The 25893-nt window shown below is 43.0% G+C and overlaps 1 protein-coding gene across 1 annotated transcript in view; it reads right to left on the bottom strand.

Moving 5' to 3' along the window:
- Positions 1 to 2227: 2227 nt before the first annotated feature.
- Positions 2228 to 25893, bottom strand: part of ARSA (arylsulfatase A) — a 24975-nt gene continuing 1309 nt past the window's right edge. The window contains exons 2-8 of the mRNA XM_069956298.1: positions 19993 to 20233; positions 19695 to 19913; positions 18229 to 18398; positions 17002 to 17126; positions 14761 to 14888; positions 5265 to 5367; positions 2228 to 3587 (exon numbers count right to left, since the gene is read on the bottom strand). Of these exons, the coding sequence (XP_069812399.1) occupies positions 3289 to 3587; positions 5265 to 5367; positions 14761 to 14888; positions 17002 to 17126; positions 18229 to 18398; positions 19695 to 19913; positions 19993 to 20233 (1285 nt within the window). The 3' untranslated portion in view covers positions 2228 to 3288. The remainder of the gene's footprint in view (positions 3588 to 5264; positions 5368 to 14760; positions 14889 to 17001; positions 17127 to 18228; positions 18399 to 19694; positions 19914 to 19992; positions 20234 to 25893) is intronic.

Here is a 25893-nt window from a genome sequence, read left to right on the forward strand (position 1 = left end):
TACACCTACAACCTTTTTAGTATTTGTGCAAAAAGATCGATCCCATAAAGGTTTATGATTTTTTTTTTTGTTTTAAGAAAAGCACGCACTTTTAGGCTGTGTTCACACACAGTATTTTTGCTTAGTATTTTGGTCTGTATTTTAACCAAAACCAGGAGTGGGTAAAAACACAGAAAGGCTATGTTCACACAAAGTTCTTTTTAAGTAAAGAACGGACGCTGTTTGCAATTGCCTCAGCGTCCGTTCTTTACTGCAGGGGCGGCATTGCATTGACGTCAATGCAATGTCGCCCGCTGTGTTCTCACATCGTTATTCTAACGCCCGATCTTTAGAACAGGCGTTAGAATAATGTGCCTGTCAAACATCAGCTGTTCACACAACGCAATGTGCAGCGCGGCCGCACATTGCATTGGAGTTAATGGCTAATTGATTTGCGGGCACAGCCACCGATGCCTGCAAATAAACTGTGAAAAAAAGAACGTGCCTGCAGCCGATATGGAGGTATCGGCTGCAGGTAGGGGCTGAGTGTAGCCCGGTGGCCGGCTCTTTAACAGCATCCGTTGCATGCAACGGACGCTGTTAAACATGTGTGAACCTAGCCAAATACTGACAGAGCTATATGCTGCCACCTCTTGTCTGTGGCAGCAACTGTCCAAAGCAGTAAGAAAACCTGTTCTGTTCCTGTCACGGACAGAGGTGGCAGCAGAGAGCACCTTGTCAGACTGGAAATACACAACTTCCTGCAGGACATACAGCAGCTGATAAGTACTGGAAGGCTTGAGCTTTTTAAACAGAAATAATTTACAAATCTGTATAACTTTGACACTAGTTGATGTAAAAACAATTTAGTTTCACTGGAGTACCCCTTTAATAAAATGTAACCGGAAACTATTATTTTTGTCTTTAAAAAACAATAAATGAATCTTAATTTAATTAATCTTAATTTAATTATTAAAAGTTTTCATGAAAAAAATGGACCGTGCTGATACACAAGACATGTCATTTTATTATTTGTGTTTCATAAATATTTGTTATTAGAGATGTAAGTACATAGTTATTACAGTATTAGCTTTAAATGTACCAAATTTCAAGACAATTTTGTTTATTGGCCAAAGAGCTTTTAGTGTCTTTGTACAAGAATGGAGCATTAACGTACATATAAAACATTGTTTATGAACCTGCTGATATCAGCCAGCCGCTCCCTTAGGATTGCACTGCTGTTATTCTTATTACTGTGGGGTCTGATATTGTGCCGCTGTTTGATAATTGCCCATATGCTAATCCACAGGTGCAGAGCATTCTGGGCATTCCCATCCACCCGGAGCACCCCCTTGGCCCACCTAGCCTGCCCCCCTCCTGGCACACCCACTATGCAAATTCATATATGCATAGTTAGGCTGCTTGTTACAGGCAGCTTCCTGCACATGCGCAGTTACAGGCAGCCTAATTATGCATATATGACCATGCATAGTGGGTAGGCCGGGAGGTGGCAGGCTAGGCGGGCCGAGGGAGTGCTCCAGGCAGACAAGGAGCGCCCAAAATGCTCCAAAACCCATAGATTAGCAAATGGGCAATAATCAAAATGCGCCACTATACCATAACAGACAGAAATAAGAATAACAGCAGTGCAAACTTAAGGTAAAGAGCTTGCTGGCTGATATCAGCAGGTTCACTGGCCTGAACCTGCTCATAGTGCCCCTTTAAAGTGACACTGTCACCCACTTTTTGCATTATGACTTCTCTACACAGGAGTAAAGAGTACATTTTGCCGTTTTCATACCTTATTTTATATTGTATGTCATAGTGCTTGTTCCAGTAAAAAGTGATCTTTATCATCTGTGGATTGTGCTACCTGGGTGGGGCTTCATGGCCACAGCACCACTTTGCCACGTCCATATCACCACTGTAGGCATTTCCCCATCTGTGACGTTATCACACATAGGCCCTTGACTGCCTTTGGTATGGGCCAACCTAGAGGGGGTGGGGCCTAGACCTTTAGGCCGTCCCAATGGTCATAGGGGGCGTGGCCTAGACTGCGATGTGTCACAGGGGGAAGGGTCTACAATATTGTTGTGGGAGGGGCTAAGTGGCACTTCAGTTGAGAAGCCCCGCCCAGGTGGCACAATGTGCAAATTATAGAAGATCACTTTTTACTGGAGCAAGCACCATGATGTATGATATAAAATAAGGCATGAAAACTGCTAAATTTACCCTTTACACTTGTGTAGAGAAGTCATAATTCAAAAAGAGGGTGACAGTGTCACTTTAAGGCATACTAGTCACCTAACCAAATAAACAGTATACAGGCCCTCTAGCCAACAGTGAATGTCAATTTAACAGATTTTGCATTCTGAAGTCACTGGAAATGTCCAAATATTATCCAAGCACATGGCTAATACTGAAGTTACAAACCTTTTACGTGACTGGCTCACTTTTTTTTATCTAGTTGGCATATGTAGTTGAAGTATGCAGTCTATGCCTACATATTATTTGTGCCAAGATGAAAACTAAAAACTCACCATAACTAACATTAGATGACCTGCACACCCTGTGTGCTCAATTCAGTTGGAGGACAAGTTCCAGCACAGACTGTCAATGCGCCACGTTAGGGTATGTTAACTAGTAAATCCGGCAGAATTCCGCGGTGGAGAATCCCGCCTGCCTCAGTGTGACACTGCTTCTCTATGGGAGAGCTCATGCTTTCCCATAGAGAAGCCACGTCTTTTCACAAGACAGGTCACTACTTTGAGCAGCGGCAGCAGAGGAGTACGCATTCTCCCATAGACATGCTATGGCACACTGAGGCAGGCGGGAAGGTTCCGCCGCAGAATTCGGCCTGATTTACGCAGTGTGAACATACCCTTAAGTGTCATACTGGTTGGGGTTCAGCCACAGAGTAGGTCCCATTCCCTGGCTCTTTAGAAAGGTGGCCATACATACATAATTACTTTCTACTGAAATAAATGGGGTTTGCAGCAATCAGTAACGGTCGTATGAAAAATTCCAGTTAGGAATGATTAACACGTATAGTTCTTATGCCATTTTGATATAGGAAGAAATGGATCATAAGGGAAGAAATTTGTAAAAGGAAAGATGCTCTTTTGTATCTAGGATATAGTTCAAAAAGCTATAAACAACACCAAAAACGGTTTCAAAACTGCATGTGTGAAAAAACAAAACAAAACATAGAATGACTTATATCCTTGTGTTTGACTGGTTATAAATTGAACCCTCCCATTGGACAGACAAATGACAGGCGCATTAAAAAAAAAAAAAAAAATTACTGAATTAACAGTGGCAACAATTTGGCTTAGGAGTGCATTCTGGGTTGCAACATGGTCTTAATGAAGGGTCTTTGCCTTTGTTAATCTCGCTTTCTGCATAAGTCATACTTTTCAGGAATCTTTCCCGCTCATTCTGGATTGCATTTACAATTGGTTCTAGGTCTTTAGGGATAACCGCTTTCAGTAAGTTGTAGTTCTCAGCAGGATCTGTGTCAAGATCAAACAGCAGTGGCGGGTTATGTTCAGTCAGCAGTGCAGTGATGTGGCAGTCCGGATCAGGAGTTGTCTCACTGTGAAATGCTCCTTTGGGGATAGGTAAAAACAAGACAAGAGTTAAGGATAGGTTTCAAGGAATAAGACATCAGTACATTAGCAAGAAGTAGAGAACAGATGGACGTGAATAGTGCAGCAGGATCAGACTACACACAGGGTTTTTTTTGTTGCAGTTCCTAACTGTGGAGACACCTTAGGTTTGCATAAGTACTTTTGGAGCTCTAAAAATAAAAAGGACTTATTTTTTAATCCTATATAGACATCTGCTATATACACAGTGCTACTGCCAAGGGGCTAACACAATCTGCCGAATATTAATGGTGCATTGATGACAAAAGCTTAGGAGACGAGTCTGAGCCTTCTGTTTATTACTGTGCATTACATCTGACATCTTGGCCCTGCTTGATCAGGGATAACTCTGAATCCGGCCTCTGTACAGTTGAATCAATTGATAAATAAAATGACATTTATCTTGCATGGTGAAAAATAAATTAAAAATGAAGAGATTTCCCCATTTCCACCCTCTTGTAGGAAAAAAAAACTGAATAGGTACCACTAAATATCATTAAAAATACAACAATTACAAAATGCAAACAATAAAAAGGCCAGAGGGCATGTTATAGTTTTTGAAAAATATGAAAACTTTAAAGTCCAAATGTGTTTTTTTGTGAATCATCACTTATAAATTAAGGAATTGCACATATAAGGGCCCTATTACATGGAGTGATAATCATCCGGCGGCTAATGATTAAATAAACTGACATACATTACTTCTCCACGCTCCCAGCCTTCTCCTGCCCTCTGTTTTCACCCCCAGCGCTGCTGCAGCAGCTTCAAGGTGGTCTCTAAGCTGACAGGCCTTTCAGCCAATCACTGGCCGCAAAGGTCCCAGCCAGTGATTGGCCGAGTAGCCTGTCAGCTTAGAGACCGCTTTAAAGCTACAGCTGTGGCGCTGGGAGTGAAAGCAGAGGGCAGGAGAAGGCTGGGAGCGTGGAGAAGCAATGTATGCCAGTTTAAGGCAAGGGCTGCACAGGCATTGCTAACAATTTCCATGCAGCCCTTGCTAAACGATTATCCAGCCGTGTAATAGGCTCAGTAAATGAGCCCAAATCTAGCAGATCGGTGCTTGTTTACACTATTGATCGGGCCGCCACCGTCCCATCTAATAGTACCCTAACTTTCAGACATTCAAGCAAGGGAATGAAATTATGCATTGCATGTATTCTATCTGCTCTGCATCCCTATCTTGCAACTAGCTTGGCAATGACATCAAGCATATACTGTTTAATACCTGTTATCCACATAATTTCAGCAGAAATTCAGCAGTGGACCATCTAATGTGTATGGAAGCCTCCTAACCCTCCATTAACAGATGTTGGGGGAAAGAAGAATTAGGCACTTGGATTTCAACATGCATAGAATCAACACTCTTTGTTCTCAGGGAGGATAATCCACTGCTAGGGGAGTCTGGCAGCGGCTTACTCCCCTCTCCCCATTCAGTGATAACAGTATCAATCCTACATCTTTGTTATGTTTTCTGGTATCTTGCCATTTGCTCACTTACTCTGTAGATCAGTACATCCATCATGCCTGTGGTAGTGATGTCGTTATCTATGTTTATTGACTGCCATGGTACTTCTATATAAAATAAAATGGCCTTTAACTAGTGAACACATGATATCATAATATAAAAGAAAAAAAAATTACCTTGTGTATAGAAATGAGCCTTGTATTTCCCCATCCTAAGGGCATAGATCCCTCTGGTTGAATCAATTGATGGTGGATAATAGTAAAAAGTGTTCCTTGGACTCTGAAGAACACAAAACACATGATTATGTTTTACCTGGAAACCATGGGGGGAATTTATTAAGACGGCATACCTGTAAGCTCACCTGTACGCTAGTCTTCCATTAATCCCCACCCCTAGGCCCCATTTGGATCCATTTCTCCATTGACCAAAAAAAAAAAAATCAAATTGGAACTGTTTTTATTTGTTTTTAATGTACCCAAAAACATGGTTGACCACCTTTTTGTGTACTTTAAAAGTGACCATTTAAAAACTGATCAGTTGAATGGACAGCAAAAATGCAGTGTGAACCCAGCCTTAGAGACACACTCCTAGTAAATATGGTGGATCTGTGGCTGCTGCATAGGGACAGAAATCTACCTCTGCTCCAGAGCAGAAGCAGATTCCTGCCATCATTTACACCTGCAAGCAGGTGTAAACCGTGATATGTCAGATGCAAGAAGAGGCCATACCTCCTACCACCATGCCTTGCCACTGTCCGTCTATTAGGTGAGCCATGCGTATGCCAGAAAAATTATGCAGGTTTTTGGGCAAACCAGGTAATTTGCAAAAAGAATGCACTTTTTCCCTGGCATACTCCAGGAAGGAGAAGCCCACATGATAGTACATTGATAGCCTTAATGTAAACAATTGTGGGCTCCAGTTTACACCACCCTTTTTTTTTTAAGATCTTGAGGTTTTAATACAAGATGGTGACATAGTTAAGAGAACTCACTTTAAAAATGTTGATACAGCTTTTTAAATGATCATAGAGCGCATTATAGTAACTGGGTTAAGAACGTATCCTATAGTGAATAAAGGCAGATTTGAAAAAACTGTACCAGCACCCAGGACTACAAGGAACAATCAAGGGTCCAGATTCATACCATTTTGGAAAAACACTGGCGAATTTTGCGGTTAGACCCGTTATGAAAAATTCTCATGCCCTGCAAACCTCAAATTACATTCAGGAGAAGGAAGACTTTAAAAAGACATTCTAGCACCCAGTCTCCTCCGTAAACAGAGAGACCTTAAAGTAGAGGGCACTTGGTTCCCCACGAGGGAAAAAGGGGAAATTATGTGATGTGGGAAGCGGGGATGCCTATGCTGTCTGAACTTAGGGCATAATGTACAATTCTTTAAATTCATTGACTCAGAAGAATCCTCTCCGATTTAATCTTCAATCCCGTCACTTTATTGCTTTAACGCAAATAGTGGATTTCTCAAACACAGTGTATCCAGTCACCTAGATGAGCGCCAGAAGGATTTGGGGGTTTTAATAATGTTACCAACTGAGCAAATACCAGGAACTCTAGATCAGTGCAATATATATTATACATACATACAGACACACACACACACACACAGTGATGTGGCCAAAAAATAAAATGTCTTGTGGCCAGAGGCAGAATCCTGCCTGCAGCCACAAGAGTGACTGGCAGAGCAGAGAGACAATGGCTGCTTGCTCTGTTAGGTCACTCTTTTTAACTATAAGGGCCCATTAGGAGCCCTTATAGTTAAATACATAGGTGCAAAAGCAGACTTTTTGCTTAACCCATTATGTACTGCAGTGTGTAAGTGACCCAATGTTCAGAAGACAAGGAGATATCTTCTTTATTGCCCGTGTACTGATAACCCCTAACCCCTGACCTCTTCATGGAGTCTTGCACATTTTCCTACTTGATTGCGGCAGGCAGCCAGAACAGGGGTCAGGGGTTATCAGTGCAGTGAAGAAAATATCTCTTTGTCTTCTGCTTGTTAACCTTTTTTTTTGGGTTGCAGCATGTAGGTAAACATTGTGTCACTTACACACTGCAGAACATAAGGGGTTAAGCAGAAGGATACAGGAGGCTCTCATCTTACTTGTGCATCCCTGGGCCCCCCTCCCCCATGGGCCCTATAGCAGCTGCATACCCTGCCTCTATGGTAGCTACGTTACTGGTGCTTTCCAACCTTTCGCACCTCAGGGCACCGCTTGGAATTTTTTTTTAGCTTGGGGCACCCCTACTGAATAATGTTCCACAAAATACAAAAACCGCCATTCAGTGACTTACAGGGGACGTCTTCTTTGACCTGAGGTGTCACTTTCCCTTTTCCTCTCCATACAGCCCAGGCTTCCATGACAATTTCTTCCAGCTACATGTCATCTCTTCAGACCCTGCCAGACAAACATCTTAGGCTCCACACATTTCTAGCAATTTTCTTCCCTTTCTCCCTCCTATAGGGACAGTAGTAATTTCACTGTTTGTTGTTATGTGCAGTAAAACAAGTAGGTATGTGGGTTGCCCCCTGTATGTTGGATCCCCTGCATTTCCCTCATATACTAATAATGCCACCTGCTGTGCCCCTCATACAACAAAAATTCCCCCTGCTTTGCCCCCACAGAGTAATGATGCCCCTGATATAGGAATAATGCCCCCTAATGTGCCCTCCATATAGTAATAATGACCCCTGCTATGCCCCCACTGCTGAGCCCTCCATAGTAATAGCCCCCCTGCTTCCCCCATAGTAATAATGCCCCTGCTGTTCCCCCATAGTAATAATGCCCCCTGATGTGCCATCCATAGCAATATACCCCTACTGTGCTGTTTATCGTAATAATGTCCACCATGCTGTTCCCCTCAGTAAAAATTCCCCCTGCTGTGGCCTCCATATTACTAATGCCCCCCATGCCGTGCCCCCTCATAGCAATAATGTATTTCCTGCTCTGCCCCTCGTAGAAATAATGCCCCCCATGCTGTGCCTCACAGTACTATTGTACCCCCTGCTTTGTCAGTGCTAATAATGTCCCCCATTCTTCTAAGCTCCCCACCTGCTGTGCACCAATAAAATAAAAAAATCACATCATATTCACCTAATCCAGGCTGTGTGTATACAGGGAGCAGCTCTTCTACTTCTTCTGGCTGCAACCAAGCCGCAGGGATGGATCCTCCGGCAGGCGTGATGACGTCCCGGCGACCTATAGGCTGCAGGCATGAAGTTCCGGCAGCCTATGGGATTGAATGTAGGAGCAGGCCGCTAATAGTTCCTGCCTCTACATTCTGTCTGTTTACTTTATTGTTCCGCACGCTCAACCAGTGAGTGGACAGATCATCAAAGTGAACGGTGCATCCCCAGAAGGTGTGCGGCCGCAGCTTCTAGGTATACTTAAAGTGGCAGTGTCACGACTCCCAACGGGATCCCATAGCGTCTGACTTTCCTTGGTTACTTCTCGGGCCGCAGCACATGACTGTCTGGACTGAGAAGCAGACTGATGACGCCACTTGACGCAACATGGACCTGGCGCACTGCGGGATACCAGCCTGCACGGTTCTGTTGTAGAGAAGCTTGTCCTTGTCAGAGAGCTACTATTGCCTATCAGTGACAATGGCGCTCATAATGGACACAGTGGGCGGCCATGGACAATCCGGTATGTAGCCATTGCTGTTATGTTTTTTTTATGATGCCCCCTAGTTTTCTGGTTCTTACTTCGAATCTGGTTCTTACTTAGAACAAGTGCCCAATGTCAATGGTCACAAATACTCATTTATTCATACTGAAGTTCATTTATGCACCACATAAAGTAAAGTTTAAAGTTTTCCCAGTGCAAAATTAGCATGAAAAAAATTACCCTTTATAAATTTGGTGTCACCATAAACATATCAACCCAGGGAATAGTTATGTTATTTATTTATTTACAGTGAACACCATCAAACAAAGACCCCAAAAATAATGATAAGTAATTTTTTTCCATCCTCTACCACAAAAAAAAAAAAAAAATTACCTACATAATTTGTACCCTAAAATTTGCATTAATAGATGCAGCTTACACACAAAACCAGACAGCAATGTCAGCAGAAAAACAACAAAAATATGGCAAAAAAAAAAAGATTGGTCATTAAGGCCCATAATAGGCTGGTTTCCATGGGGTTAAAAGGTTAATATTGTATATAGTTTATGGCATTATAAACTCGCTTAGTGCTAGCTGTGGGATGTTAGCCTAGTGTAATTTAAGATATCTTCATTGCTCAGAGAACTGTTGCAGAAGCAGTAGGCATTCGTGTGTTCTTAGTTACAGGACAGAAGTCCAACTGGGAGGTAATTGTTACTGTTGTGGGGACAGTAGACTTTCAAATAAACAAACTGGAAAAGAACATTGACACAATGTAACCTACAGTACCAGTAATGAGTCAGCAACTCTGTCCAAGTCATTTCTATTTAAATGAACTGTGCAAAGAAAAAAACACTGCAGTAAGCTTAGGTTTTAACCCCTTAATCACCAATATTCATTTTATCTTTTGCTCCTCACCTTCTATAAGCCATAGCTCTATTTTTATTCTACAGATACATGAGGGCTTCTTTTGGTGGAACCAATTGTATTGCGAAATCAGAAATTTTTTTTTTGTATTTTACGGTAAAAATTACATGGTATCCATATTCTGTGGGTCACTAAATTTACAATGAAGCTCAATTTATACGTTTGCTTCATTTTACTATTTTTTGTTTTTAATTTTAACTTCTACAAAAATTAAATGGACTAAAATGGCTGATATTTTTATTTTTTCATTTAGGAGGCTATATATAAGGGCTTTTTTGTACCTTGATATGTAGATTTTATCAGAAATATTTTGGGGTCGATGGGACTTTTTGATTGCATTTTATATATTTTTTTTTTATAGATAAAGGTGACCAAAATCATAAGAAAAAGGGAAAAGAGATGTTGAGTAGCAAACTCCTATTACAATATTTACACACTATATATATATATATATATATATATATATATATATTTTTTTTTTTTTTAATTTATTTTTTTTTTTTTCCCACTTTTTAAAAAAAATTTCACACTTAAGTCCTCCTTGGGGACAGCATAGCACTGATTAATTAGAGTGGTTCTCTGCCGGTAGAGCCTCAGCAGAGATACTATGGTTGGTACAGAGGCCTAGTAAAGACTGGTTACTATGGCAACTGAGGTGCCAGACTCCGTGGATGATAGATCAGTGAGCCATGATCACAGCATTTAAGTGGTTAAATGATTGACATCAGCATCCTGCCATGTGGAGAGTTACTGACACACTGGCTCTGTAAGGTGTCCTGCAAGCAGGTGTTCTGTCCTGATCTAGCTGTTACTAGAGACAGAGTTTGCAGGGAAACAAAAGAACTAGTGGCCAATACTTTAGAGCTATTTTTCTGGGTTAAAGGGGTAGTGCAGTGGTAAAGAATTATTCACAGAGTAACACACATTACAAAGTTTTACAACTTTGTAATGTATGTTATGTCTGTGAATGGCCCCCTTCCCCGTGTCCCACCACCACCTGTGTACCCGGAAGTGTGGTGTGCTATACATAGCCGCGTCATCAGCCGCGATTGGCTGAGCAGTTATGCTCAGCCAATCGCGGCTGAGCAGCCGATGACGCTGAAGCGGGCGGCCAGCACCCAGGACGCTCGGAGGGATTCGGCCCGGCCGTCCGAAGACGACATCGCAGACTGAAGATCGGAGACGAGTCGGCACGTGACAGGTATGTATAGCGCACCACACTTCCGGGTACACGGGTGGGGGTGGTGGGACACGGGGAAGGGGGCCATTCACAGACATAACATACATTACAAAGTTGTATAACTTTATAATGTGTGTTATTCTGTGAATAATAGTTTACCGCCGCACTACCCCTTTATTGAAACAGCTGAAAAAAATGCCTATTGTAAGGGTATGTTCATACTAAATAAATCAGGCGGAATTCTGCGGCAGACACCTGTCTCAGTGTACAATAGCCTGTCTATTGGAAAGCATGCGTTCCTCCACTACCGCCACTCTCCAGTCAAAGAAGTGACATGTCACTTCTTTAAGCGGAGAGCGGTGGCAGCGGAGGGGCCTGATTTACTCAGTGTGAACATACCCTAAATGAAGAATAGATGTTCACACAATGTGCAAGACTTTTGTTTATCAAGGCCTTCCAATGGCATCTTACAGTACTCCCCCATGGAAGAAAATACAGGAACTTATTTAATCATAGATCAAAAGGAAAAGTGATCATTTCAAACTGCCCATAAAGTTATATTACAAATATTGTAATATGTTCATAAAAAAAAAATGTATTGTTTTTTATTTACATATGTACTGTTGGTGTGTGGCAGCAGTAAGGGACGAAACGGATCCTCTGCTGCTATCAAGGGTTTTGTCTGCAGTTCCTGATTCCCTGCTCTGTTCTAGCGCTGCCGAACACTGCTATGCAGAGCAGGGTCCCTTTACCCCCGTGTAATGTATATTCTTATACACGATCACGCTAGCAAAGCGAGTGGTGATAATAGTGAGCACCCACTCTGCAAAGTCTGATGGACATTGCAACTGTGTCAGACAGCCTCCACCTATGTAATGTATAGTAAAATACAATATAACTTTAATAGAGCAATGTATTAGCAAAAAAAAATAAATACATTTTTTATATACACACACAAACACACACACACACACACACACACACACACACACACACATATATATATACATATATATATTTACCCTTTTAACTTAATATCTCTGCCATTTAACTCTGTGGGGCACATTTATCAAATGCACTAGCGTAAGCCACAGAAAAGATGCAGATTTCCACGTAAACCGCTCGGTTTGCTCAAAAATCTGCCATGGCAAATAGCCAATTGCCTCATAGGTGGACGGGGAGGATGCTTCCATGATGCTAGCAGTCTTGAATCGTGGGAGATATCTACACCTGCTCCAGATTATGTGTAGATTTCTACACATAATCGGCCGGCACTCAGGACGCTCGGAGGGATTCGGCTGGGCCGTCCGAAGACATCGCAGACTGAAGATCGGAGACGAGTCGGCACGTGACAGGTATGTATAGCGCACCACACTTACGGGTACACGGGTGGGGGTGGTGGGACACGAGGAAGGGGGCCATTGTTTGAAAAAACCAGTGACCACTAAAATATGTTGAAGGTTTAACCCCTTCAAGACAGAGCCCTTTGATGCCCGGGTCAAATTAACGCAATGTTCCCCATGCTGCCTTATTAGAGCCATAGCGCTTTTATTTTTCCACCTACAGGGCTGGTTGGGGTGTAATTTTTTTGTGCCATGATCTCTAGTTTTTATTAATACCATATTGGTGTAACAGAAAAAATGTGATTGCTTTTTATTAATTTATTTCTGATATATAATTTTAAAAACATCAGCAATCTTGGTGTGTTTTTTTTTTTCCCGTTTACGTCGTTCAACGTGCGGGAATAATAATGTTATATTTTAAAAGTTTGGGCAATTTCACTCGCTACGATATTTAATATGTTTATTGATTTATTTTTAATATATTTTATTTTTAAAATAGGCAAGGGGGTATTTTAAACTTTTATTGGGGGGTTATAAGGTTTTTTTTTATAATTTATTAAAACTTTTTTTTCCACTTTAAACATGTAATTATTAGATTGTATATACTGATCAATGCTATGCCATAGCACAGCATAGATCAGTGTTAATTGTCGATCTCTGCATAGAGCCTGCCTGAGAGCAGACTCTATACATGGATGGCCGATCCAACAGGACGGAGGTAAGTGACTTACCCCCGCCCGTCGGCACAAGCGAACACTCAGTGACAGAAGCTTGTTTTGTCACTGTGTACCTTAAATGCCGCGGTCGCTATAGATTGCAGCATTTAACCACTTAAGGACGCATGACTGCAGCAGCCGAAAGCATCCGAGTGCCGATCTCATTGATCTTTGCTGTATAAATATACAGCAAAGATCTTAATGAGAGATCAGTGTACTTATACTAGAAGTCCCCCAGGGGGGCTTCTAGTATAAGTGTAAAAAAAAAAAAAGTGTTATTAGTTTCCTCATGTTTTAAATAAAAGTAAATAAATAAATAAACGTGTTTGCTATTGCTGCGTGCGTAATCGCCCGAACTATTAATCACATTACTGATCTCGCACGGTAAACGGCGTAAGCGCAAAAAATCCCAAAGTGCAAAATTGTGCATTTTTGGTCGCATCAAATCCAGAAAAAATGGAATAAAAAGCGATCAAAAAGTCGTATATACGCAATCAAGGTACCGATAGAAAGTAAACATCATGGTGCAAAAAATGACACCTGACACAGCCCCATAGACCAAAGGATAAAAGCGTTATAAGCCTGGGAATGGAGCGAATTTAACGAAAGTATATTTGTTAACAATGGTTTGAATTTTTTTACAAGCCATCAGATAAAAGAAAAGTTATACAATGTTATATATCGTTGTAATCGTAACGACTTGAGGAACTTGCATAACAAGTCAGTTTTACACCTGGGCGAATGGCGTACAAACAAATACCCCCCAAATAAAAGAAATGCGTTTTTTTGTTCAATTATACCACACTTTGAATTTTTTCCTGGTTTCGCAGAGTACTTTATGCAAAAATTCAGCCTGTCATTGCAAAGTACAATTAGTAGCGCAAAAAATAAGGGCTTATGTGGGTTTCTAGGTGAAAAAATGCAAGCGCTATGGCCTTTTAAACACATAGAGGAAAAAACTAAAACGCAAAAACGAAAAGTGGCTCCGTCCTTAAGGGGTTAAGGGGTTAATGGCAAGCAGCTGCGGCAATTACCTTTGCCTCCCTGGACTCTGATGTGTGCGGGGCCGCTCTCACTGCAGCGGTCCTGCACACATCAAACCCCCTGAAGTCAGGAACGTATATATACATTCCTACTGCACAGGGTATGTGCAGTAGGAACGTATATGTACGTATTACTGACGGGAATGGGTAAAATAAGGTAAAGGTGAAATGATTTTAATAAAAATCTAAAACACAAGTGCAAGAAAGCACAATATTCCATTAGTTTAGGAAGGGGAGCTAAAAAATAGGGCAGACTAGATGGATCAGATGGTCTTTGGTCTTTGGGCTATAAGAAAATAAGAAGACTGTCCCTCCACTACCACAAAGGGCCTGCTGCCCATGTAAGTCCCTAATGAAGATGCCCAGGGCTGTTTAGCCATATTCCCAGTTGTAAGAGCATACTTGGTATGTTCTAACAGCTGCTTGAACAGGGCTAAAAAATAGGTTATCCAGCGCTACACAAATATGGCCACTTTCTTCCAGAGGCAGCACCGCTCTTGTCTTCAGTTCAGGTGTGGTTTGTAATTAAGCTCCATTCACTTTAATGGAACTAAGTTGAAAAACCTGCACCCAAACTGGAGACAAGAGTGTGTTGTCTCTGGAAGAAACTGGCCACGTTTTTGTAGCACTGGATAACCCCTTTAACAATACCAAACAACTATGAACAGAGAAAAAGGAAATCTGTTTCTGGGAGGGAAAAAAAAGGAGACCTCTTTTCATAGTTAATACATCATCCTTGGGCTGCCCAGAGGAATTTTAGAGCTGAAGTCATAATCTAGCCTTACATTTACTGCTTATAAACATGCTAACAACCTTCTATATAATTCAGATTTCTTACCTTTTCGCCTTTAAGAATCAGTTTACTTAGATCATATCCATCCAAAGTGACTTTTGGAAGAGGGGCACCTGCAATAGATGCTACTGTAGGCAAAATGTCCAGAGTGCTGGCCAGCTCAGAGGTCACTCCTACAAAGTTATTAAAAAATAAAAACACCAATGACAATGGCCACAGCCTTTAAAAAAAAAAAAAAAAAAAGTTACCCACATGAGATAAAAACCTAAAGTAAAAAAAAACTTACATATTACAGACATCTGTCACACTTTATTTGCAATAATAAAGGAGTCAATATTATATCGTAAGTGATTACAGGAACAGTATTTAGCAAAACTAGATTTGCATTTCCAGGGAAATACATAGTGCTTGAAAAGAGAGCCCCTTTACCAGTGACTTCCATTTAACTTTAATACTGGGTCCCTTTAAGAGCGACTTGGGTCCCATCCCTTTAAGAGCAACTTGGCTCCCGTCCCTTTAAGAGCGACATGGGTCCCTTTAGGAGCGACCTGGGTCGCTTTAAGAGCGACGTGGGTCCCTTGGCTCTTAAAGGAACCCAGGTCACTCTTAACGGAACCCAGGTCGCTCTTAAAGGGACCCAGGTCGCTCTTAAAGAGACCCATTTTGCTCCTAAAAGGACCCATTTCACTCTTAAAGGGACCCAGGTCACTCTTAAAGGGAACAATTTCACTCTTAAAGGGACCCAGGTCGCTCTTAAAGGGCCCCCTGTTGCACTTAAAGGGACCCAAGTGCCTCTTAAAGGGACCCAGGTGGCTCTGAAAGGGACCCAGGTGGCTCTAAAAGGGCCCCCGTTGCACTTAAAGGGACCCAAGTGCCTCTTAAAGGGACCCAGGTGGCTCTGAAAGGGACCCAGGTCGCACTTAAAAGGACCCATTTTGCTCTTAAAAGGTACATATTTCGCTCTTAAAGAGCCCCAGGTCGCTCTTAGAGGGACCCAGGTTGCTCTTAAAGGGACCCAGGTTGCTCTTAAAGGGACCCAGGTCGCTTTTAAAGGGACCCATTTTGCTCTTAAAGGGACCCAGGTAGCTCTTAAAGGGATCCATTCTGCTCTTAAAGGGACCTATTTCGCTCTTAAAGGGACCCATTTACAGCGACTTGGGTCCCTTTAAGAGCTACTTATGTAATTCCCCTTACACAGCGACTTGGTTACCGTCCCTTTAAGAGCTGCTAGGGTACTGCCCCTTTAAGAGCGGCTTGGGTACCGTCCCTTTAAGAGCGGCTTGGGTACCGTCCCTTTAAGAGCGGCTTGGGTACCGTCCCTTTAAGAGCGGCTTGGGTACCGTCCCTTTAAGAGCGGCTTGGGTACCGTCCCTTTAAGAGCGGCTTGGGTACCGTCCCTTTAAGAGCGGTTTGGGTACCGTCCCTTTAAAAGCGGCTTGGGTACCGTCCCTGCTACATGGCTGCCTCAGCTCTTCTTTTTTTACTGACTGACCTCCGCTACTTATAATGGTAAAGATCATTGCTCGGTTACCATGACAATCTTACTCATGTCAGTGAGACAAAATCGTTAAAGACCTTCCATGTATTACATCTTCTATTGGCCAATAGTGGACATGTGACTGTGGATGTTGTGATACATGCCTGACAAGACCTTAGAGTTCCTATTGGCTGCTATATCTCAGCTATTTGCATATGTGCTGTGATTGGCTGTTAGCGGTTAGAGTGTGGCCATTATTTGCAATAGGCCATTATTTTCTATGGGAAATTTGGGGTCTTTAAACGTAAATTTCTTAAAAACGACAAATCCGATCGAAACGAAAAATAGATAGCACACCACACACCGCCGAGGGCTTCGAAACGCAGTTTGAACGGAGTCTGTGCACAAAGCGGTTCGGGCTGTATTACGCGCAGAAAAATGGCTGGAAGAAGAAACGGAAGAAGAAGAAGAAGAAGAAGAATACGGATTACAATATAGTGCTTTTCAAGCACTATAATAAAAGTTAAGGGTGTTCTTTTCTTACAAGGCCTACATACAGTGGCCCATATTTATCAATCTGTCTGACACAAAAGTCAGACATGTTTATTTAGCAACCAGTCACAGCTCCGATTTAATTTCTTAAAATGGTCTGTGACTGGTTGCAATTAGTCCGAGACAAAAAAAGTGTCAGATTTAAGTCTCAGACAGACTGATAAATCTGGGCCAGTGTATGGTATTTAGAGAGAATTGATGCATAATCGTGCTGCAACTCTTTTTACTTTTTTTTGGCAATAAAAGTTATTTCTTACCTGGTGTTATATTCCCTTCCCAATACATAATAGCAGGTTCTCTTAAGCCTCCCTCATAAGTTGTACTTTTGCCACATTTCAGGAGTCCAGAGCTACCACCTCTCTCTTTCCGCATGGTCTCAGGTCTGGTAGAGAGGAAAAGCAAATGATCACTCACTTGCCTAAAGTGCACTAATAAACAGACAGACAAAATAGACGTTCTTTGCATCACCGCTCTTGAAAAAAAACAAAAAACCTGTATGCATATTTTAGCTACTTTTTTTCTAATCTTCATATTTTTGTTTGATTGTGTTAAATCTACCCTGAAGTTAGGGTTATTCATAGAAGAGTCTGACATAACCTCCTACCAGCATTTGTCATTTAAGGGGTATTCTTAACTTGCAAAGTAACTAACTTTCTGATTGTGGAGGGTTTGGCTGCTGGCACCCTGTGCAAACACGAGAATGGGGACTTGTGTTTCTATAAGAATGGAGTGATGGGGCATGTATGTGCACCACTGATTCATCACTTTTCGATGGGAGAATGGAAGCCATGGGGATAGCTAAACACCTATCTATAAATATAGCTCAGTTGGTTGCATTCTCTTAAGTTGGGGAGGGCATGCCTTGTCCTATGAAGGTTATCAAAAATGGTGTTTATGAATTAAAAATTTTTGTGTAAGAGAAAGAAAGAACATTCTAGGGGGACATTTATGAAGGTTCCGCCTGAGACATACAGCAAACGGTATGTCAGGGAGAAGGGCGAATCTGCGCCTTCTCCCTGGCTTACGCCTGCCCTATTCTTCGCTTGCCCGGTGGGCAGGCAGGGAGGAGGCATTTCCCTCCTCTTGCGCCTCATTTATCATGATTTACACCTTTAAATCACGATCTAAATCTACACCTGCTGAAAGCAGGGGCAGATTTGGTGCGCCAGGCGCAAACTCGGGCACCCGGACGGCCAAATTTACTAAGAGGCATATTTATAAATCCCCACCCCCTTGTGTTTGGTTTAATAAGTTTGTTATATATGTGACATTTTATGATCTAATTTTTATTATTCAAATTTCAATAAAAGGTGGCCGTGACCAACATCCACTTCTTAGTTGTCCAAGCTCATTGTTTTAGCTTTTAGTAATAATTAGAATGACTTTTATAATCGCTATACTCGAACAGCACAATTAGCAAAAAAAATTGTACATCTAAACAAAGGTAAAAAACATTACAATTACATATGCATTGATAGAAGTACCCATTGTCAGAAGTAAAGATGATGAGTGTGTTGTTCTGAACTCCCATATTCCATACAGACTTTATTATCTCCCCCACTGTTCCATCCAATTCCAGAAGAGCATCTCCAAACTTTCCCCTTGGAGAATGGCCTGTATACCGAGCACTTGCAAACTGAGGGTAATGTGTATGCTGAAGAAAAAGAAGATACACATGACTAGAGAATAGATTATTCTATAGTTCCATTAATCATTTTTGAAGTGTTCTACCCTAGTAAAGTAAGCCTGTTTGTGAAGATAGTCTTCTAACAACAGATAATGTACTGCAAATAAACCCAGTGAGCAGGTACTGGAATAATTTAGAATTTTACAATTACTGCTAATATATATATATATATATATATATATATATATATATATATGCTTGTATTACTTAATTTAGTTGCTCCTTGAGGAGATGCCTGGAATGCTTTCCTTCAGGTGGGTCATGTGATCTCATGGTGACCCCTCTGGAAATTACATGCTGTCAATGGGGTCATCTCATGATCGGGCTGCATGGACTGTTCCACACAAGCTCTCCACAGAAGGGTGACAGAAACTTCCATTAGTCACTGATGAGGATTATGCAGGTCCTATCACACAGTTATAATGGTTTGATGGCAGTTCAGCCTCCCTATATACTTATTGCCTCCTAGCTTATTTAGAGATATACAGAGATTAGGATTATTTTACATAGTCCTCTCAGCATGCAGAGATAGAAATTGCTCTAGCTGCCCATGTGATTCTTTGCATCATGGGATTGATAGCAGATTTGAAAGGGAGAGGATGAAGTTTGCAATCTAAAAGTCAAGACTGGTGACTGATTTAAGGTTACACGACCCAGATGCTGTAATGATTTGTACGAATGCATCAGAGCTGTGATGAGAAAGGTGACACTGCAGGAATAATGGTGGCGAATGTGTACGTTAGAAGCAAAAAAATAAATAAAAAAATGGAGTAGTGCCTCTTTAAAGTGTACCTGTCGTTACAACTTTCAAAATATAAATCAACAGTAGATGTGAAATGAAGCACTTTGCAATATACAGTCATTATTTTTGTTGTTGTTGTTACAATGCTGTAAAACAAAGCTGTACTTACCAGAAATCCAAGTCTATTCGGCAGATTTTCTGACTTGTGTTGGTTAAAAAAAAAAAAAAAAAGACTAAACACATGAATTCCGGCCAGTACAGAGAGTCACGGCTCAATGTGTCCATCAATCACATGACTGCATTCTCTGTGTGAGCGCTCAGATGGCCTGGGACACACAGGACTTCCTGTTTTCAGTTTCCTGTTTTTTGAGAAAAACAGGAAGTACCAAGTTTTCCATCATAACTAAAAAAATAATGAATGTAAATTGCAAACTTGCTTTATATCACATCTACTGCTGATTTCGATTTTGAAAGTTATAACGACAGGGACACTTTAAGTTACCAAATCTATTAAGACTTACATGTGACGCATAGTAGAGAAAGAATGGCTTCTTTTGGTTCACGGCTTGATGAATAAATTCCTTGCTGAATTGTTCATACAGAGGTACTAGTCCAGTAAAGTTCACTGGTTGTTGCAAGATCTTCTCATCTTTAAATACAGGCAGTAGGGTCTCCCCTAAGTCACATGTTCCATAGCACTTTGTACTTGGAGGGAAACATATTAAATTCTGACATGGACCCTAAAGAAACACACAAGATGGATGTAAATAAACAATAGGATACCATACAGATATTGTATCCTGCCATGTGATATTGTACCTGATCATGTGAATAAGGAACACCCAGGTAGTGCTGAAATCCTTGACGTGTGGGTAGGAAGGTCCCATTAGCTCCTAGTCCCAGATGCCATTTGCCTGCCATTGCTGTTACATATCCACGAGATTGGAGCACCTCAGCAATGGTGACCTCACTGAGGGGAAGTCCACCCACTGAGCTGGGGTAAAACACTCCCGGGTATACTCCAGAACGGGTCTGAAATCGTCCAGTCAGGAGACTGGCTCTAAAATGATACAAAATAAGACCGCAAAAACATAAGCCTATTTAATAGAAACACCATGAGCCTTACAGCAACAGTTCATAAAGGTGCTTGGAGTGGCATTATTAGCTCAGTTATAATACTGTTTAATGGTGCGTTCACACCTACAGGATCTGCAGCTGATTTTCTGCAGCAGATTTCATTTAAATAACTGAACACAGCATCAAATCTGCTGCAGATCTGCTGCAGATCCTGTAGGTGTGAACGCACCCTAATAAAGATACATTAAAAGGGTTATTGTCATTTGTAATAACTTTTGACATAATGTCAGACAATCGCAATCCTACAATACAACCTGGGGGAGAGTGTGGCAGTGTTCACCCCCCTCGGCCGGCCAAAGATCAGACTTTTTTGCTTCAGACTATAATGAAGTAAAACAGTGGGATTTGATTGATAGCCGGGAGAGATGTGCACTGCTGCGTTCTCTTCCCAGCTGTATATCAGGATCACAGCAGACCATATCAGATCCTGCCGATATAGCCTAATAAAGCACGTTTCAGTGAGTGTTTAAAGTGACTGTACCATCAGGCCTGGGATGAAGCACTGGAGGCGAACTGACCCACCCCCAGTGGGAGGAAACCCCCGCCCCTCTAAGATACAGCTCTTTTGATTCTAATAGAGCTGTATCATAGAGGGGCGGGGGTTTTCTCCCACTGCGGGTGGGTCAGCCCGCCTTCAGTGCTTCAGCCCAGGCCTGATGGTACTTCACTTTAATGTCTATCCATTGTTTACAAGTGTTATGCCAGATGTGGATATTCAAGCTATTTGTTGGAGGGGTCCAATGGAATTGGACAAGCAACTTTATATGGGTATATACACAGTGAGCGTATCTGCTGTGGATTTGATGCTGTGTGAATCAATAGAAATAGCTGAGCACAGCATCATATATGCAGCGCATATGCTATGTGTGAATATATTTTAAAGGGGTTATCTAGCAAAAATCTTTTTCTTTCAAATCAACTGGTATCAAAAAGTTATATAGATTTGTAATTTACTTCTATTAAAAAAAAACTCAATTCTTCCCATACTTATTAGCTGCTAAATGTGATGCAGGAAATGTTTTATTTTCAGTCTGACACAGTGCTCTCTGCTGACATCTCTGGCCGAGACAGGAACTCTGTCTCAGTTTTCTATGAATCCCCATAGAAAACCTCTCCTGCTCCAGACAGTTCCTGTCTTGGCCAGAGGAAGACTTGAGATTTTTTTTTAATAGAAGTAAATTACAAATCTATATAACTTTCTGACACCAGTTGATTTTAAAGAAAAAGATTTTCGCTGGACAACCCCTTTAACCTCTTAAGGACATAGGACGTATGCGTACGTCATATGTCCTCACTTGCACTTCAAAGCGGGGCCGCGAGTAGCCCGGGACCGCTGCTATTAGCGGGCACGGTCTGATCGCCGTGCCCGCTAATTAGCTAATCGGAGGCAGCTGTCAAAGTTGACAGCTGCCTCCGATTACCGGAGGCAACGTTTCCCTGGGGTCTAGTGGGGGAGATCGCTCCTCCGGGACCTTGTCCTGGAGGAGCGATCTCCGTTACTGATGCCGGCCGGGGACGCGTCCAAGATGGCGCCGTCCTCGGCTCGGCACTCGTTCGTTTTCGGCTGCAGCAGCCGAAAGCAAACGAGTGCCGATCTCATGGATCTCTGCAGCATATCTATGCTGCAGAGATCTCAATGAGAGATCCAAGTGTATATACTAGAAGTCCCCTAGGGGGGCTTCTAGTATATGTGTAAAAAAAAAAAAAAAAGTGTTGTTAATAGTAAAAAGCCCCCTCCCCTAATAAAAGTCTGAATCACCCCCCTTTTCCCAGGTTTTAAATAAAAGTAAACAAATAAATAAATAAATAAACATGTTTGCTATCGCCGCGTGCGTAATCGCCCGAACTATTAATTAATCACATTCCTGATCTCGTACGATAAACGGCGTCAGCGCAAAAAAATCCCAAAGTGCAAAATTGCGCATTTTTGGTCGCATCAAATCCAGAAAAATTGTAATAAAAAGCGATCAAAAAGTCGTATATGCGCAATCAAGGTACCGATAGAAAGAACACATCATGGCGCAAAAAATGACACCTCACACAGCCCCATAGACCAAAGGATAAAAGTGCTATAAGCCTGGGAATGGAGCGATTTTAAGGAACGTATATTGGTTAACAACGGTTTGAATTTTTTACAGGCCATCAGATACAATATAAGTTATACATGTTATATATCGTTTTAATCGTAACGACTTGAGGAACATGCATAACAAGTCAGTTTTACCCCAGGGCGAATGGCGTAAAAACACATTTCCCCCAAATAAAAGAAATGCGTTTTTTTTTTCAATTTCACCACACTTTGAATTTTTTTCTGGTTTCGCAGTGTACTTTATGCAAAAATTCAGCCTGTAATTGCAAAGTACAATTAGTGACGCAAAAAATAAGGGGTCATGTGGGTTTCTAGGTGGAAAAATGCAAGTGCTGTGGCCTTTTAAACACAAGGAGGAAAAACCGAAAACGTAAAAACGAAAATGGGCCATGTCCTTAAAGGGTTAAAGCGAATGTACCACTAGGTACATTGCTTATTTGTTTTCTACATGAATGCATCAGCGCTGGAGCGGGGATGCCTGTGCTGCAGTCCTTTTTTGAACCACCGCCCAGTTTCCGTGCCGGTCTATTACCGAGCATTGTCCAGTCATGAAGCACTGAAGGCTGGCAGGCCAGCCCCCGGTGTAATGATCTAGCCTCCCCTCTGTGACGTGACTCCATTAGAATCAATCCCATCACAGAGGGGATGGGAGATCATCACACTGGGGCAGGGCCGCTTTAACCAGAGGGCACATGGTGCACGTGCACCGGGCCCACTGGTTAAAGGGGCCCCCCCGAGCAGGCCGGCCGTTGCTATGTGCGACCAGTGCGGTCGCACAGGGCTCCGGCCACCAGCCTGTCAGGGGGGAGCGCCATGGATGGGTAATCTACTTACCCCTCCATGGCGCCCCCTGCAGGGCCCCCCCGTCCGCCGCTGCCCCCGTCCGCTGCTGCTGCGGCGCTTCAGCGCTGCAGCAGCAGCGACACTGACAGAGAGAGAGCCATTGGCTCCCTCCCTGTCAGTCACTCTTGTGGCCGCACTTCCTGCGGTCACAAGAGGCCGCACTCTCCCTCTAGCGCCCGACGTCACTGGAGCGTCGGCGCGAGGGTGAGGGGAGTGCAGCCTCTTGTGACCGCAGGAAGTGCGGCCACAAGAGGGAAGAGAAGAGGAACGCGTGGACCTAGGTGAGTAACAGTGTTTGTTTTTTTCAATGTTATATGGGAGGGGGAGCTATATACTATTGGGGAGCACAGGGGGCTATATACTATTGGGGAGCACAGGGGGCTATATACTATGGGGGAGAACAGGGGGCTATATACTATGGGGGAGAACGGGGGCTATATACTATTGGGGAGCACAGGGGGGCTATATACTATGGGGGAGAACGGGGGCTATATACTATTGGGGAGCACAGGGGGCTATATACTATTGGGGAGCACAGGGGGCTATATACTATGGGGGAGAACAGGGGGCTATATACTATGGGGGAGAACGGGGGCTATATACTATTGGGGAGCACAGGGGGGCTATATACTATGGGGGAGAACGGGGGCTATATACTATTGGGGAGCACAGGGGGGCTATATACTATGGGGGAGAACGGGGGCTATATACTATTGGGGAGCACAGGGGGCTATATACTATGGGGGAGCACAGGGGAGCTATATACTATGGGGGAGCACAGGGGGCTATACACTATGGGGGAGCACAGGGGAGCTATATACTATTGGGGAGCACAGGGGAGCTATATACTATTGGGAAGCACAGGGGGCTATATACTATTGGGGAGCACAGGGGAGTTATATACTATGGGGGAGCACAGGGGAGCTATATACTTTGGGGGAACACAGGGGGCTATATACTATGGGGGAGCACAGGGGGCTATATACTATGGGGGAGCACAGGGGGCTATATACTATGGGGGAGCACAGGGGAGCTATATACTATGGGGGAGCACAGGGGGCTATACACTATGGGGGAGAACGGGGGCTATATACTATTGGGGAGCACAGGGGGCTATATACTATGGGGGAGCACAGGGGGCTATATACTATGGGGGAGCACAGGGGAGCTATATACTATGGGGGAGCACAGGGGGCTATACACTATGGGGGAGCACATGGGAGCTATATACTATTGGGGAGCACAGGGGAGCTATATACTATTGGGAAGCACAGGGGGCTATATACTATTGGGGAGCACAGGGGAGTTATATACTATGGGGGAGCACAGGGGAGCTATATACTTTGGGGGAGCACAGGGGGCTATATACTATGGGGGAGCACAGGGGGCTATATACTATGGGGGAGCACAGGGGAGCTATATACTATGGGGGAGCACAGGGGGCTATACACTATGGGGGAGAACGGGGGCTATATACTATTGGGGAGCACAGGGGGCTATATACTATGGGGGAGCACAGGGGGCTATATACTATGGGGGAGCACAGGGGAGCTATATACTATGGGGGAGCACAGGGGGCTATACACTATGGGGGAGCACAGGGGAGCTATATACTATTGGGGAGCACAGGGGAGCTATATACTATTGGGAAGCACAGGGGAGCTATATACTATTGGGGAGCACAGGGGAGCTATATACTATGGGGGAGCACAGGGGAGCTATATACTTTGGGGGAGCACAGGGGGCTATATACTATGGGGGAGCACAGGGGAGCTATATACTATGGGGGAGCACAGGGGAGCTATATACTATGGGGAGCACAGGGGGCTATATACTACTGGGGAGCACAGGGGGCTATATACTATGGGGGAGCACAGGGGGCTATATACTATGGGGGAGCACAGGGGGTTATATACTATTGGGGAGCACAGGTTAGCTATATACTATTGGGGAGCACAGGGGCTATATACTATTGGGGAGCACAGGGGAGCTATATACTATTGTGGGAGAGCATAGGGGGGCTATATACTATTGGGGGAGAGCACAGGGGGGATATATACTATTGTGGGTGAGCACAGGGGGCTATATACTACTGGGGAGAGTGCACAGGGGGGCTATATACTACTGGGGAGAGTGCACAGGAGGGCTATATACTAATGGGGGAGCGCACAGGAGGGCTGTATATAACTGGAGGAGCACATGAGGGTCTATATACTACAGGGACACCTTAAAACTATGGAGGCACAGAGGGGTGTAACTATGTAGGGGCACGGAGGGGTGTAACTACTGTATAGGGGTACAAGGGACCTAACTACTGTATGTGTTGGAGCCTAAAATATTTGTCTGGCAGATTCTGGAGAGAAGATTCACAGCCAGGAGAAGACTTCAAGGTGGCCCACGCTGGATGGAGAGAAAAAGAAAAGGTGACAGACTCTGATCGGAGAAGACGCCTCCGGTGAGTCACTGGATGTAACTTCACTCTGTTATAGGCTTGTACTGATAGGGGTCATGGTGTGGCGGTATTATGTAATGGTATCAATGGTGATATCTTTCTGTTTTGTTTAGTGCAGTTTTTATGTAATATGTAATCACTGAATGGTGGAAATAGTGTTATAAGGTAACTACTGTATGTATTGGGGCTCTTGATACAG

This window comes from Dendropsophus ebraccatus, chromosome 1, assembly GCF_027789765.1.
Source record: "Dendropsophus ebraccatus isolate aDenEbr1 chromosome 1, aDenEbr1.pat, whole genome shotgun sequence".
In the NCBI taxonomy this organism is placed as follows: Eukaryota; Metazoa; Chordata; class Amphibia; order Anura; family Hylidae; genus Dendropsophus; species Dendropsophus ebraccatus.